The sequence below is a fragment of the Lethenteron reissneri genome, chromosome 60, assembly GCF_015708825.2.
Source record: "Lethenteron reissneri isolate LAM-NWPU_2019-01 chromosome 60, ASM1570882v1, whole genome shotgun sequence".
In the NCBI taxonomy this organism is placed as follows: domain Eukaryota; kingdom Metazoa; phylum Chordata; class Hyperoartia; order Petromyzontiformes; family Petromyzontidae; genus Lethenteron; species Lethenteron reissneri.
The window spans coordinates 6,825,211-6,836,501 of NC_083838.1; the positions used below are offsets into that span (position 1 = coordinate 6,825,211).

The 11,291-nt window shown below is 47.2% G+C and overlaps 1 protein-coding gene across 1 annotated transcript; it reads right to left on the reverse strand.

The window, feature by feature from the left end:
• Positions 1-307: 307 nt before the first annotated feature.
• LOC133357989 (small nuclear ribonucleoprotein-associated protein B'-like) lies at positions 308-11,186 on the reverse strand. The gene is made up of 7 exons (XM_061576241.1): positions 11,034-11,186; positions 8,607-8,758; positions 6,248-6,359; positions 4,914-5,066; positions 3,534-3,663; positions 2,708-2,830; positions 308-813 (listed from the first exon to the last, which is right to left on the reverse strand). Exons 1-7 carry the CDS (start codon positions 11,034-11,036, stop codon positions 779-781), a joined length of 708 nt encoding a protein of 235 aa, XP_061432225.1. The 5' UTR covers positions 11,037-11,186; the 3' UTR covers positions 308-778.
• Between the last annotated feature and the right edge of the window lie 105 nt (positions 11,187-11,291).

Here is an 11,291-nt window from a genome sequence, read left to right on the forward strand (position 1 = left end):
ATTCATGAGTTTTGGCCTGGGCCACAGGGGTAGAATTCTCCTTGAGTGCTGTAGTTTTTTTGGGGAAGCCTTTTCCACATCGTTTGATATTCATGAGTTTTGGTCTGGGCCACAGGGGTGGAATTCTCCTCGAGTGCCGTAGTTTTTGAGGAAGCCTTTTTCACATCGTTTAAGTTATCATTCCCCTATGTTACAAAGACAAGTCAAGAGGATATGGCAGTAGATGCCTCAGACATTGCTTGCAAAGTCGAAGAACTTGCCCGGGGGAGAAAACAACAACACATGAAGAGTAACAGCCGAGACCAGGTTTCCAGGACACATTTGTGATTTAATTTTTTAAAAAACTCAGGCCACGGGAACAAAATATAAAACTCGCAGGATCGCACGAGCCAACGGAGACAAGACAAACTTTTTGCGACCCAGTAGCCCACACAGAGCCAAACGCAGACGACTCAACGTTCAGGGGCAACAACGTCGCAGACGGCCAAGAAATTCTCAAAAGCGTCGTCCCCGCGGTTTCGCTTACAACTACATTTCCCCCGTAACTTTTTGGAGCAAAAAAACGCGTTTTTTGTCCTCGGGCACAATGACATTTACCTCTCACCACTCGTCAGCTTGTCCGAAACGGAGCGATAAGTTGCAATTCTGGCTACTCACCCCCCCCCCCCCCATGTCGTCTTCACAGCCCACAAATCAACGACTTTCTTCTCACACCCGCCCAGCCCAACGCGGCTCTTTATATAAACAACAAGCAGGATTCTCTCCTTCCGCTGCATCCTTACGGCCGTGGAGGCCTCATGCCAGGCGGGGGCCCTGCAACAGAGAGAACGACGGGCACAGTCAGCGGAGCGAGGCTCAGGGCCGCTCTCCTCACACGCACACAACAACAACATGTGGAAGAAAAAAATTAACCCGTAAAAACAACGTTTTTCACTATAAATCCTTTATATGCGTGGCGGCTAGAGTCCTCTCGTCCTCTGGCTTGAGATGGCTGCCAACTATGGGTCAGATGATTGCCTGCCACCATTAAGCAATTGGTAATTAAATATAATTTTTTTTCCCCTAAAAAGTGTAAAGTTATGGAAAAATTTTCACTAAAAGAAATTGTCACGCACAACGAGTCTGTGTGCACAATGTCAGCTCGATTGGATCACGGGAAGTGGGTTAAAAAACGACCGAAAGATTTGCACGGTCGTAAGCGCGCAAGCAAGCAAGCGAACTTAATATAAAGGATTTAAAAAAACATCCGGTCGACTTCCAGGCCACAGTATTTAGGAACAATTTGTGGTTGTCAACCAGATGCCGAAATGTATTAACACGCTACTGATATTGGTCGGTCAAAAACTGCCTTGTAAGCTTTTAAACATAGTACGATGGCTTTAAGCACTCCCATGATATTAAATCTGTGTGCCTCAATCACACGAATGTGACTACCCTCTACCACTATGGGGACCTCATTTGCCAGTAAAAATATGATAATTGGTTCTTTACCCTTCTATCTGGCAACAAAACTGACACCTTTTTGCAAGGAGTCATGTTTGCATAGACCGCAATACATGCAGTCATAATACAAACAAAAGAACATAACTCTGATAATGTGCACTGGCGTCATCTGGTCCAACCCATATGAGACTAGGCTCGAAGGAAAGCTGTCTCGGGTGTGGACCAATCAACTTCAAGGACAGTGCACATTATCAGAGTTATGTTCTTTTGTTTGTATTATGACTGCATGTATTGCGGTCTATGCAAACATGACTCCTTGCAAAAAGGTGTCAGTTTTGTTGCCAGATAGAAGGGTAAAGAACCAATTATCATACCCTCTACCAGTCTAACGGGAACAGTCGCTTATATCAGAACTGTGCTTGGACGAAAACAAGGCACATAGAGGAGGTTCCGAGTAAGGGGCTATCCATTTAGTACTTACACATGGAGGGGGTTACCCAAATGCGTACGCTTGCGTATGGGGGGGGGTCTACTGACAATGTACACATAGGAAATGGGGGGGGGGGGGTGAAGCCTCGATAATAATTTGTTTCCATTGGCCTTCAAATTAGTTAGTTCGGCGGTGGACTGTTTGCTTTAACACGTTAATATTAGTCATCCTTTATCATTTCTGCGTGGATTAAATATCGGCAGTTCTATAGGATTCGGGCGGGGAAGGGGCGTGCGTCAAGCGTACGTACGCAGGTGGGAGGGGTGTAAAAAGTACGCGTGTGTACAGGGAGGGGGGTCAAGTTGACAGATTTTTGCGTACGTACTAAAAGGATGGCCCCTAAAAACTTTTCACAGAACAGAGGCCTTTAAGAGAACGGTGCCTCTCCCCCTCCACCCCATGTGCTGCTAAAGGACCATTTGCCCAAGACTGTCACCTGTATTTTTATTTTCTAAGGCCGGTGTTATTGGCCAATGTGCCGAGTCGCTGCGAGTCGCGCTCGTAACATCTCCGACATTGCAGCGTCACCAAATAGTTTGTGCTCGTACAAGGGTGTGCTAAAATGAACCTTGTGTGTATATATAGACAATTCGGTTTAAGGAAAATCGCCCCTTGTGTGTGCTCTTCCACTCTTGACTGGCACAGTGCAAAATATCAGCTCTTTAAAATACACAAGCTTAGAACGTGAAATTCATATACGCCGTACAAAGGCATATTTTCACGAGGAAAATTCGGCCAGGCACTGGCCGCGCGCGCAAGGCATGGAAAACTCACCTCTCATGCCGGGCGGTGGGGGTCTCATTCCCGGGGGCATCATTCCCATGGGGCCCCGGCCGGGAGGCATGCCCATTGGGGGGCCCATGGGCGGACGCATGCCCATCGGGGGGCCCATCATCCCTGGGCACACGCGCAGACAAGCCACGACAGGAGCTGCTGGTTAGCAACGCGGTAAATAACACACCCCAAACCCCCCCGCCACTAACGGGGGCAGTCACAAAATAATTTAACCGTTGCGCTCGCACAAACAGGTCAGAAGTGAAATACTCGTTCGACGAATGTTGCACAGATTACTCGGTAATTTGTTAGTACGAGAACTGAAAAACTCATTTCACCGATTTAATAAAAATATTGATTTGAAGAGGTTTTTTTCCCAGCAATTTCTGCTGCGTCCCGCAGACTCGAACATTTTAAACAATTTCACACATTCACAAGTGGCTGGCAGCTTGGTTCTCAGGGTAAAAAGAGGTCCTCACAGAGATCGGATAATACATGCTAAACTTAGGTCATCATTGAACCAGCTGCCACCTATCAACGTCCCAATTCAGAAAGATTAGGAGAATTTAAAATCAACTCTCACTTTACGTAAATGCATTGTTGCTAAGCACTGCCTTGTTTGCAGTCTTGTATGTACGCAGCCAATCGTTCTATTACAAACCTCAAAGTCAAATGAGCACACCACTTTCACGAATCACCATTCTCACGAGGCGCGTGCTCGGACGCGTGAGACAAAGAGCTCAACAATCGGTACAAAAACCGCCGATTGCGTCGCTAAATCGCTTGTCGGGAACCGGGCGTTTTATCTTCCACCGCCGTTACTCACCCATTGGGGGACCTCCACGCCCCATGGGCATGGGGCCTCCGCGTCCGCCAGGAGGTGGTGGGCCCGGGTACTGCTGTGGCGATCCGCTGATGGTGGGGCCCAGAATTCCGCGGCCCTGCGGGGTCATCACCTGGCACGCGCGCAACACGACGCATCGTCACAAAACATGTCGTGGGCGAGCCCTCGGCAAAAATAAGTTTACAGCAGAGGTCGCAGTCGGGTACCCGATACCCATACCCCTACCCGATACCCTGCTACAGGTACCCGTTTGCGACCCGGGTACGGGTAGGCCATGAGTCACTGGTGAGTAACTGTTTGTAATTCATTTCCCAATGTCCTGTCTCTTCTCACAATTCAAGTTCCTAGAATCAACCCACCCGCGCCTGCAACATGGCTTCATCCCAGAGGTCGCAATCGGGTACCCGATACCCGTACCCGGCCGGGTACCCGTTTGCGACCCTGGTGAGGCTGGGTACGGGTAAGGAATCAAAACCCGTTTGCGACCTCTGGTATACAGGTAACCAACGCAAAGAAATAGGGGCAGCTTCCGGGAAACGATGCTTCGATAAGATTTTAGTGTGCATTGCCGGGGCAAGTCCACCGACTTGTGATGCACGCTTCACTTTGAAAGATGCGGGTGATTGTGCGGCTACTGAGGAAGTGGCGCTTTGCTTGGACCACTTCCTCGCACAAACAGGTCGGATGTTAAATACTCGTTCGACGAATGTTGAAAATATTACTAGGCAATTAATTGGGTGAATGGACAACCGAAATTCACTAAGAACACCGATTTAATAAAAATATTGATTTGAGGTTATTTTTCCAGCAATTTCTGCTGCGGTCCACCGACAAAAGATTTTAAACAATGTCACACATTCCCAAGTGGCTGGCAGCTTGGTTCTCAGGGTAAAAAGAGGTCCTCACAGAGATCGGATAATACATGCTAAACTTAGGTCATCATTGAACCAGCTGCCGCCCATCAACGTCCCAATTTATCCGAAACAGAGAATTAAAAATTAACTTTCACTTCATGCAAACGCATTGTTGCCAAGCACTGCCTTGTTTGCAGTCTTGTATGTACGCAGCAATTCCTTTTGCACCATACGCAGCCAATCGTGCTATTACCAACCTCAAAGTCAAATGAGCACATCACTTTCACGAATCACCATTCTCACAGGCGCGAGATCCGACGTGTGTGTGTACCAAGAGCTCAAATAATTGATGCGCGACTGGAATAACATAGCTAAGCCGGCCGAACATATGTTGAACGTCTTTCGCACCGTACACAGCCAACCAACGCTCATCGGAGGTGCGGGGGGGGGTGACGGACAATGTAAGGGACATAGGCGGCGTGACGGCAAACACCACGCGGCCGTTTACCTGCTGGGAAGGGCCTCCGACGCCACGCACCGGCCCGGCCAGGCCGGCGGGGGCCTGTGCCGCGGGGGCACCAGCGGGGACGCCGCGCCCAGCCGCACGGCCCATGCCCGGTCCTCCCATCGCCCCGGGCACCGGCACGCGCGCGATGCCAGACTGCACACGCGGAACAACGCAGGAGGGGTACACAGGTCAACGCTGTGGCACACACACACCATCGTCGTCAGACTGCACACGCGCAACAACGCAGGAGGGGTACACAGGTCAACGCTGTGCCACACACACACCCACAACATCATCATCGTCGGTGACAATTACCAGGGTAAAGTGGACTATACAGTCAACTCTAGATTGTCTGGGGAAATGAGTGGCCCGAACAAAACAAAAAACAGACTACAAAATAAATGCCAGTTTTTTGTACCTACGTAGAATAGGGTTATTTCTAGATTTGAAGTTTTCGTGATTGCAATGATCCATACTGATACTTTTTTTTTTACCCTTTTATCTGGCAACAAAACTGACACTTTTTTCAGTTTTGTTGCCAGATAAAATGTAAAAAAACAAATATCATATTTTGCTACTGGCAAAGGAGGTTCCAATGATGATCCATACTCTTTGGTTCTTACGGTAAAGTCACGGAGGTGTTTTCGCTGTGGTGGTCCCCACCTGATGAAGGACGCTTGTGTTGCGCCCGAAACGTCGTGATTTAATTTAGTCGTTTTCATTTTTATTCAATTTTATTATTTTCACCTACGTGACTTTACCGAAAGAACCAAAGAATATGAATAGGGTTATTGTAAGGTCAGAGAACAGGGATTCTACCGTTTTTCTGTAACGAGGCACCACTACCGATGGTGGATGAGAGGTGCTTTTACAGTCCCTGCCCATTAAGACAGCCCTACGATTTAAATTGCTCACAGACCACTTAATTTAATAGCTCAAAACGGTCTAACGAACAAGTATAACCCGTAAAAACAAAGTTTTTCACTATAAATCCTTTATATGCGTGGCGGCTAGAGTCGCCTGGCTTGAGATGGCTGCCACCTATGGGTCAGATGATTGCATGACAGCATTAAGCAATTGGTAATTAAATATATTTTTGTCCTAAAAAGTGTAACATTTTGGAAAAAAAATTCACGAACATTAATTGTCACGCACAACGAGTCTGTGTGCAAAATGTCAGCTCGATTGGATCACGGGGAGTGGGTTAAAAAAGACTGAAAGATTTGCACGGTCGTAAGCAAGCAAGCAAGCGAACTTAATAAAGGATTTAAAAACATGTTTTTTATTGTTTGTTGAAATGTGCAGAGTAGGGTCCCCGTTGACAATCAACTCACATCCTTAGGTGGGGGCCCCTCCACCGTCATGGAGACCAGAGACTCTCCACGGAGCAGCACCAGACCCAGGACGCGCTTCTCCTCACGCTCTCCTGCCTTGGAGTTCTTGGGCCTAGACGCGGCGTTTCAGGACGGGCAAGCTCAGCAAACGCGACCGACCTGGACCACATTGGCACCCAACCCTCCCCAAACTCGGTCAATGAAATTAGATCGCGGAAGGGGAGGTGGAAAATAAGTATAACCCGTAAAAACAAAGTTTTTCACTATAAATCCTTTATATGCATGGCGGCTAGAGTCCTCTCGTCCTCTGGCTAGAGATGGCTGCCACCTATGGGTCAGATGATTGCCTGCCACCATTAAGCAATTGGTAATTAAGTATAATTTATTTTTTCCTATAAAGTGTAAAATTTTGGAAAAATAATTTTCACGAAATAAAATTGTCACGCACAACGAGTCTGTGTGCAAAATGTCAGCTCGATTGGATCACGGGAAGTGGGTTAAAAAACGACCGAAAGGTTTGCACGGTCGTAAGCAAGCAAGCACGCAAGCAAGCAAGCGAACTTAATATAAAGGATTTAAAAATCCCAACTCAAACGGTTTGCGGCATAATTTACGCACGGGCGCAGACTTTTACTACCAAACGATTTGACGTTTAAGAACGCATGTTTTCGGTGTTGTCTCGAGGTCCTCAGAGTAATCCTGCTTTGTACACAACGTTTCAACACGGAGCTTTTAGCCAAGGTTAATCATCACCGGACCTGAAACAACACTGGCATGCAAAGGGCGACTAAGAAAATCGTTGCACGTAAAGCAAGAGTCTCGAGGCAGGCATGTAACACTCACTCCCCCTCCTGGAGGACTTGCTGAATTGCTACGATTTAACAATATATTTCTCCCCTCTATGCAATATCAACTCGCGATCAGAATTAAGCGAGTGCTCTCCTCTGCTGCCCCTATTCCCTTCTCCCATCCCCATTTGTGCCGTGGATTCCTACCAATTATTTTTAATATAATTCGCATCCGATGAGCCAAATTATTCCCCGTTCCTGCCAGGGCTTCTGCGCTGTACGTTGCGTGCCGTTGCCCGTACACGTGTGCTCCGCACCCGGGACAGCCTTGTACGTGCGCTCGTAGCGAGTGTAACACACCAGTGATATTTGACGCCGAGTGTTATGGGATCACAGAAGCCAGTCAAAGCCACCACTGGTAAATGTTTTAAAAGACGGATAAAAGCAAAGTTCAAATTTGGAAAGAGCCCTTCCAGAGGTCATTAGACATGCAACTGGGCATGCCTGGACAGGCAAACAGGCAACTGGGTATGCCTGGGACGGTGACCAGTCAGTCGCTGTCCAATCGCACAAGCAGGATGAACCAGACAAGTTAATAATTGTGGAGGACCAGCTGGGATTCCTCGTTTCAACTCCTGATGCGTTTCCGCCGTCAAGCGTAGGGAATGCTTGGGGAAAGAGAAGAATGCCCACCACTGTGCCCAAACCAGAACTCCATATCTGGGATGACGAACCCAGTCCACCCACAAGGGGATATGAAACCCCAAACTTATACGACGAGCCCTACGCCATCAGACAAGCAACTCGTCAATTAAAGTGGATTACGTTCTATGATGCACGCATCACCTTAGTGCGAGTAAGAATAGATTAAATGACTCCGTATTTGTGCCCAGTGCAGCCACTGATCGATGAAGACCTCCAAGCCATCGTCAATTCATGGTTCCGCCAGAGAAACCACCGAGTTTCTTGCACCAACGCCAATTGTCGCTTCAACATACACCACAGCTGCCACTCCCAGTAGTGTTCTCGACCAAGGGCTAACAAGGACTGCCCAAGCCAACTTAAATACATTTTAAAAACGGTAAACAAAATATTTTCTTAAAATCGAAACACTCCCACCCACCAACTCGTGACAATTTTCAAGAACCGCAAGGAGGCAAGAGTTGATAATTGTTTTTTTACTCTTCTATCTGGCAACAAAACTGACACCTTTTTTGTTGCCAGATAGATAATTGGTTTTTTACCCTTTTATCTGGCAACAAAACTGACACCTTTTTTGTTGCCAGATAAAAGGGTAAAAAAACAATTATCATATTTTTACTGGCCAATGAGGTTCCCATAGTGAGGCAAGAGTTGTCACATGCCTATTGGCCAACCACAGCCGCCTGCAGCCAAGACTACGGTGGACGGCTGCTTGCGTTGTGGCCGAAACGTCGTGAGAATTATTTTATTATGTTTTATTTTTTATTATTTTATTACTTCCCTTCCACGTGACTTTACCGAAAGAATCAAGAAGAAGACTACGGTGGGCGAGAAAATCCAACCAGACAACAACGCGGCGAGTCTCACACCTTATCTTCCTGAACTCGTCACAGTCGCACAAGATGAGGTTCATGTGTTTGTCGAACGCCTTGAAAGTGCCGATGAAGATGCGCCCGTCCTGCAGGGTACAGCGCATCCTGTAGTCGATGTGCTGCAGCATCTTGCTGCTGCGTCCCACCGTCTTAAGAGGGGCCAGGCACAAACAGAACGAGCAAGGCGCACGGTGTTAACAGTAAACACGCGCGGATAACGAAACGCTTTAAACTAAATCCAGCCAAACACACCCCCCCGTCGTTCGTGCACCGTCCATCTTCATAAACATCCGTCTGCGTTAATGACCACAAGAACACAATGATAGTACTGGGTCCGACAACGTACACTTGTATGCGTACGGCCCTTCTGGCAATTCACTGATGGATGGAAAGCCCCCACAGTACAAATGGGGATTCGCTCCACTGCCCTCTGCTGCTCACAACCTAACCCTGCAGCAGCACACGTTTAAACAAAAATGTATACATTTCGATTTAAAGCTTTCGTGACTGCAGGGATACATCTTCTTGGTTCTTTCGGTAAAGTCACGTAGAAGGGAAATAATAAAATAAAACATAATAAAATACAATTCTCACGACGTTTCGGCTACAACGCAAGCAGCCGTCCTCAGGTGAAGAACAGGTCTGTCGGAAAGACAGCGTCTGAATGTTGAATGTTCATTCAGACGCTGTCTTTCCGACAGACATGTTCTTTCTACGTGACTTTATCGAAAGAACCAAGAAGAAAAAAATGTATGCATGCACTATGTAAGCACAGTCACATTGTTGTTAGCTTCCGCGATTCATTATTTATCCATATGCCTCTGGACCGCTGTTAGACAAAAAAAACTAACGCGGATTTAATGCAACGTCGCACATCTGCGAGTGGCTTGGCCAGCATGGTTCTCAGGTTAATCTTACAAGTCGTCACCGTGATCGGATAATACATGCCAAATTTAAGTCATCATTGAACCAGCGGCCGACCTGTGCTCCAATGAAGGTGGCATTAGCAAGCAACGCGCCTAGAAATCAAATGTAGATAACAGAATAACAATAGGTTTGACCTTTTACGGCAATAAAACTGGTGTTAAGACGTTCAAACGGCAAATAGAAACCAGTTGCAAGGAATCACGTCTGCATTAACCACACACAACTTGTGTTGAACATGTGAACAAACATGCTCTGATAATTATCGATACAATGTCTTTGAAACTGATTGGCCTTCTTTATGATCTGGTATCACCAGTGTCAGAACCAAAGAACACCACAAGGCGAACAGCACAAAGACAATCAATACACGTGTCACATGCTCTGGGTGAGCAGCTACAAAACGGGCCTTTTTTGCCAGTATCAAAGTATGAAAATCAGTTTAAAAGACGATGCATATATTACCAGTGCATGCTTCTATTTGGTGTTTGACCATCTTAACACCTGTTTTATTTCCGGAAAGTGAAAAAACTTATTCTTATTTTTTCATACCTTGAGACTGGCAAAAGGTACATTTTTTACAGAATAGTTTGGCCTTTTTTACAGAATAGTTTTCGCGAGCATTGGTAAAAGTCAAAGACGGTACACGATATCGTAATCAATCGACATGGGTTTTCATCTCGTCTCTGGCACTAATAGATGCGGTACACATATCCACGCCGTATTCCGATAGCTTCTTCCCATGTTCTCCCACACTACTACATCGCCTGATCGTAGCGAAGCAGGATTTTTTATTGAGCCTCCATAACGCTCCGATGGGTAACCAACGCCGTTTTAGGCCACGTCGTTTAAATTTCTGGGTGGGGGGGGGGGTAGCAGCACCAATTATTGAGCAGTGAATTGATAAAGGCGGCAGTAGCAGGCGTTGTTATAAACGAGTTCGGGGATTTTTAAACAAAAAAATCGGAGAAAATTGGCGCCATCACGCGCTTTGTACAAGTGCCATCGCCCGCAACGTTCCAACACCATTTTACGACGCCCAGTTCTTCATTGACGACGTTAAAGAGGCAGCGTTCAAGTGCTTAAACCCTGTCCGAATTTATCGTTTAAATAAAACTTTCAACACAACGTTGCCCCCATTCATTGGGGAGGCATCGCTTAAAAAGCCTGAATTAGGCCCAAGCAATACGAGCCAACGATAGTTTAAACAACAAAAAACCCCGCGGTTTTAAAAATGCCAAAGGTATAAAACCTCCGCAACGAGTAGACGCAAGTAGTTAAAAATCTTTGAACATCTTAAAAAAAAATGTGGAAAACGCGCGAAACGCATCGCCGCATTATTAAAGTCGCGGCCGCATTCGCTAAGCCCGGGACGTTAGGCCTAGCTTCGTGCTATCATCTTCATCTTCCCGCGGGCAGAGGCGCGGCAAATCTACGCCGCGAAATAACAGCGCCGAACGGCAGCGCACAACGGCGGCGATGCAAAGAGTCGTCTCTCACCATGGTGGCGGTGCGGATGGCCCCCCGCGAGTGCGGATTCTTCCTCGGTGAGAGTGAGGCAAAGCCCGGGTAGGGGACGCGCCTCTAATGGCGCCGGCTTCTTCCCTGCTGCCCCCGGGCAGCCGCGCGCAGGATTGTGGGAGGGGGGCGGGAACTTAATTGGTTCCCGGATGTTTGACGTCACGCACTGCATGACGTCATGTTAGCGGTGCTGCTTTTTAACGAAAGAATATGGGGATATTTTGATTTAAAGCTTTC

Coding starts and splice junctions, on each gene's coding strand:
- LOC133357989 (XM_061576241.1), bottom strand. Junction 6,360..8,606: donor GACGAGTTCAGGAAGATAAG/GTGTGAGACTCG, acceptor CGCCGCGTCTAG/GCCCAAGAACTCCAAGGCAG. Junction 3,664..4,913: donor TCGGAGGCCCTTCCCAGCAG/GTAAACGGCCGC, acceptor CGCGCGTGCCAG/GTGATGACCCCGCAGGGCCG.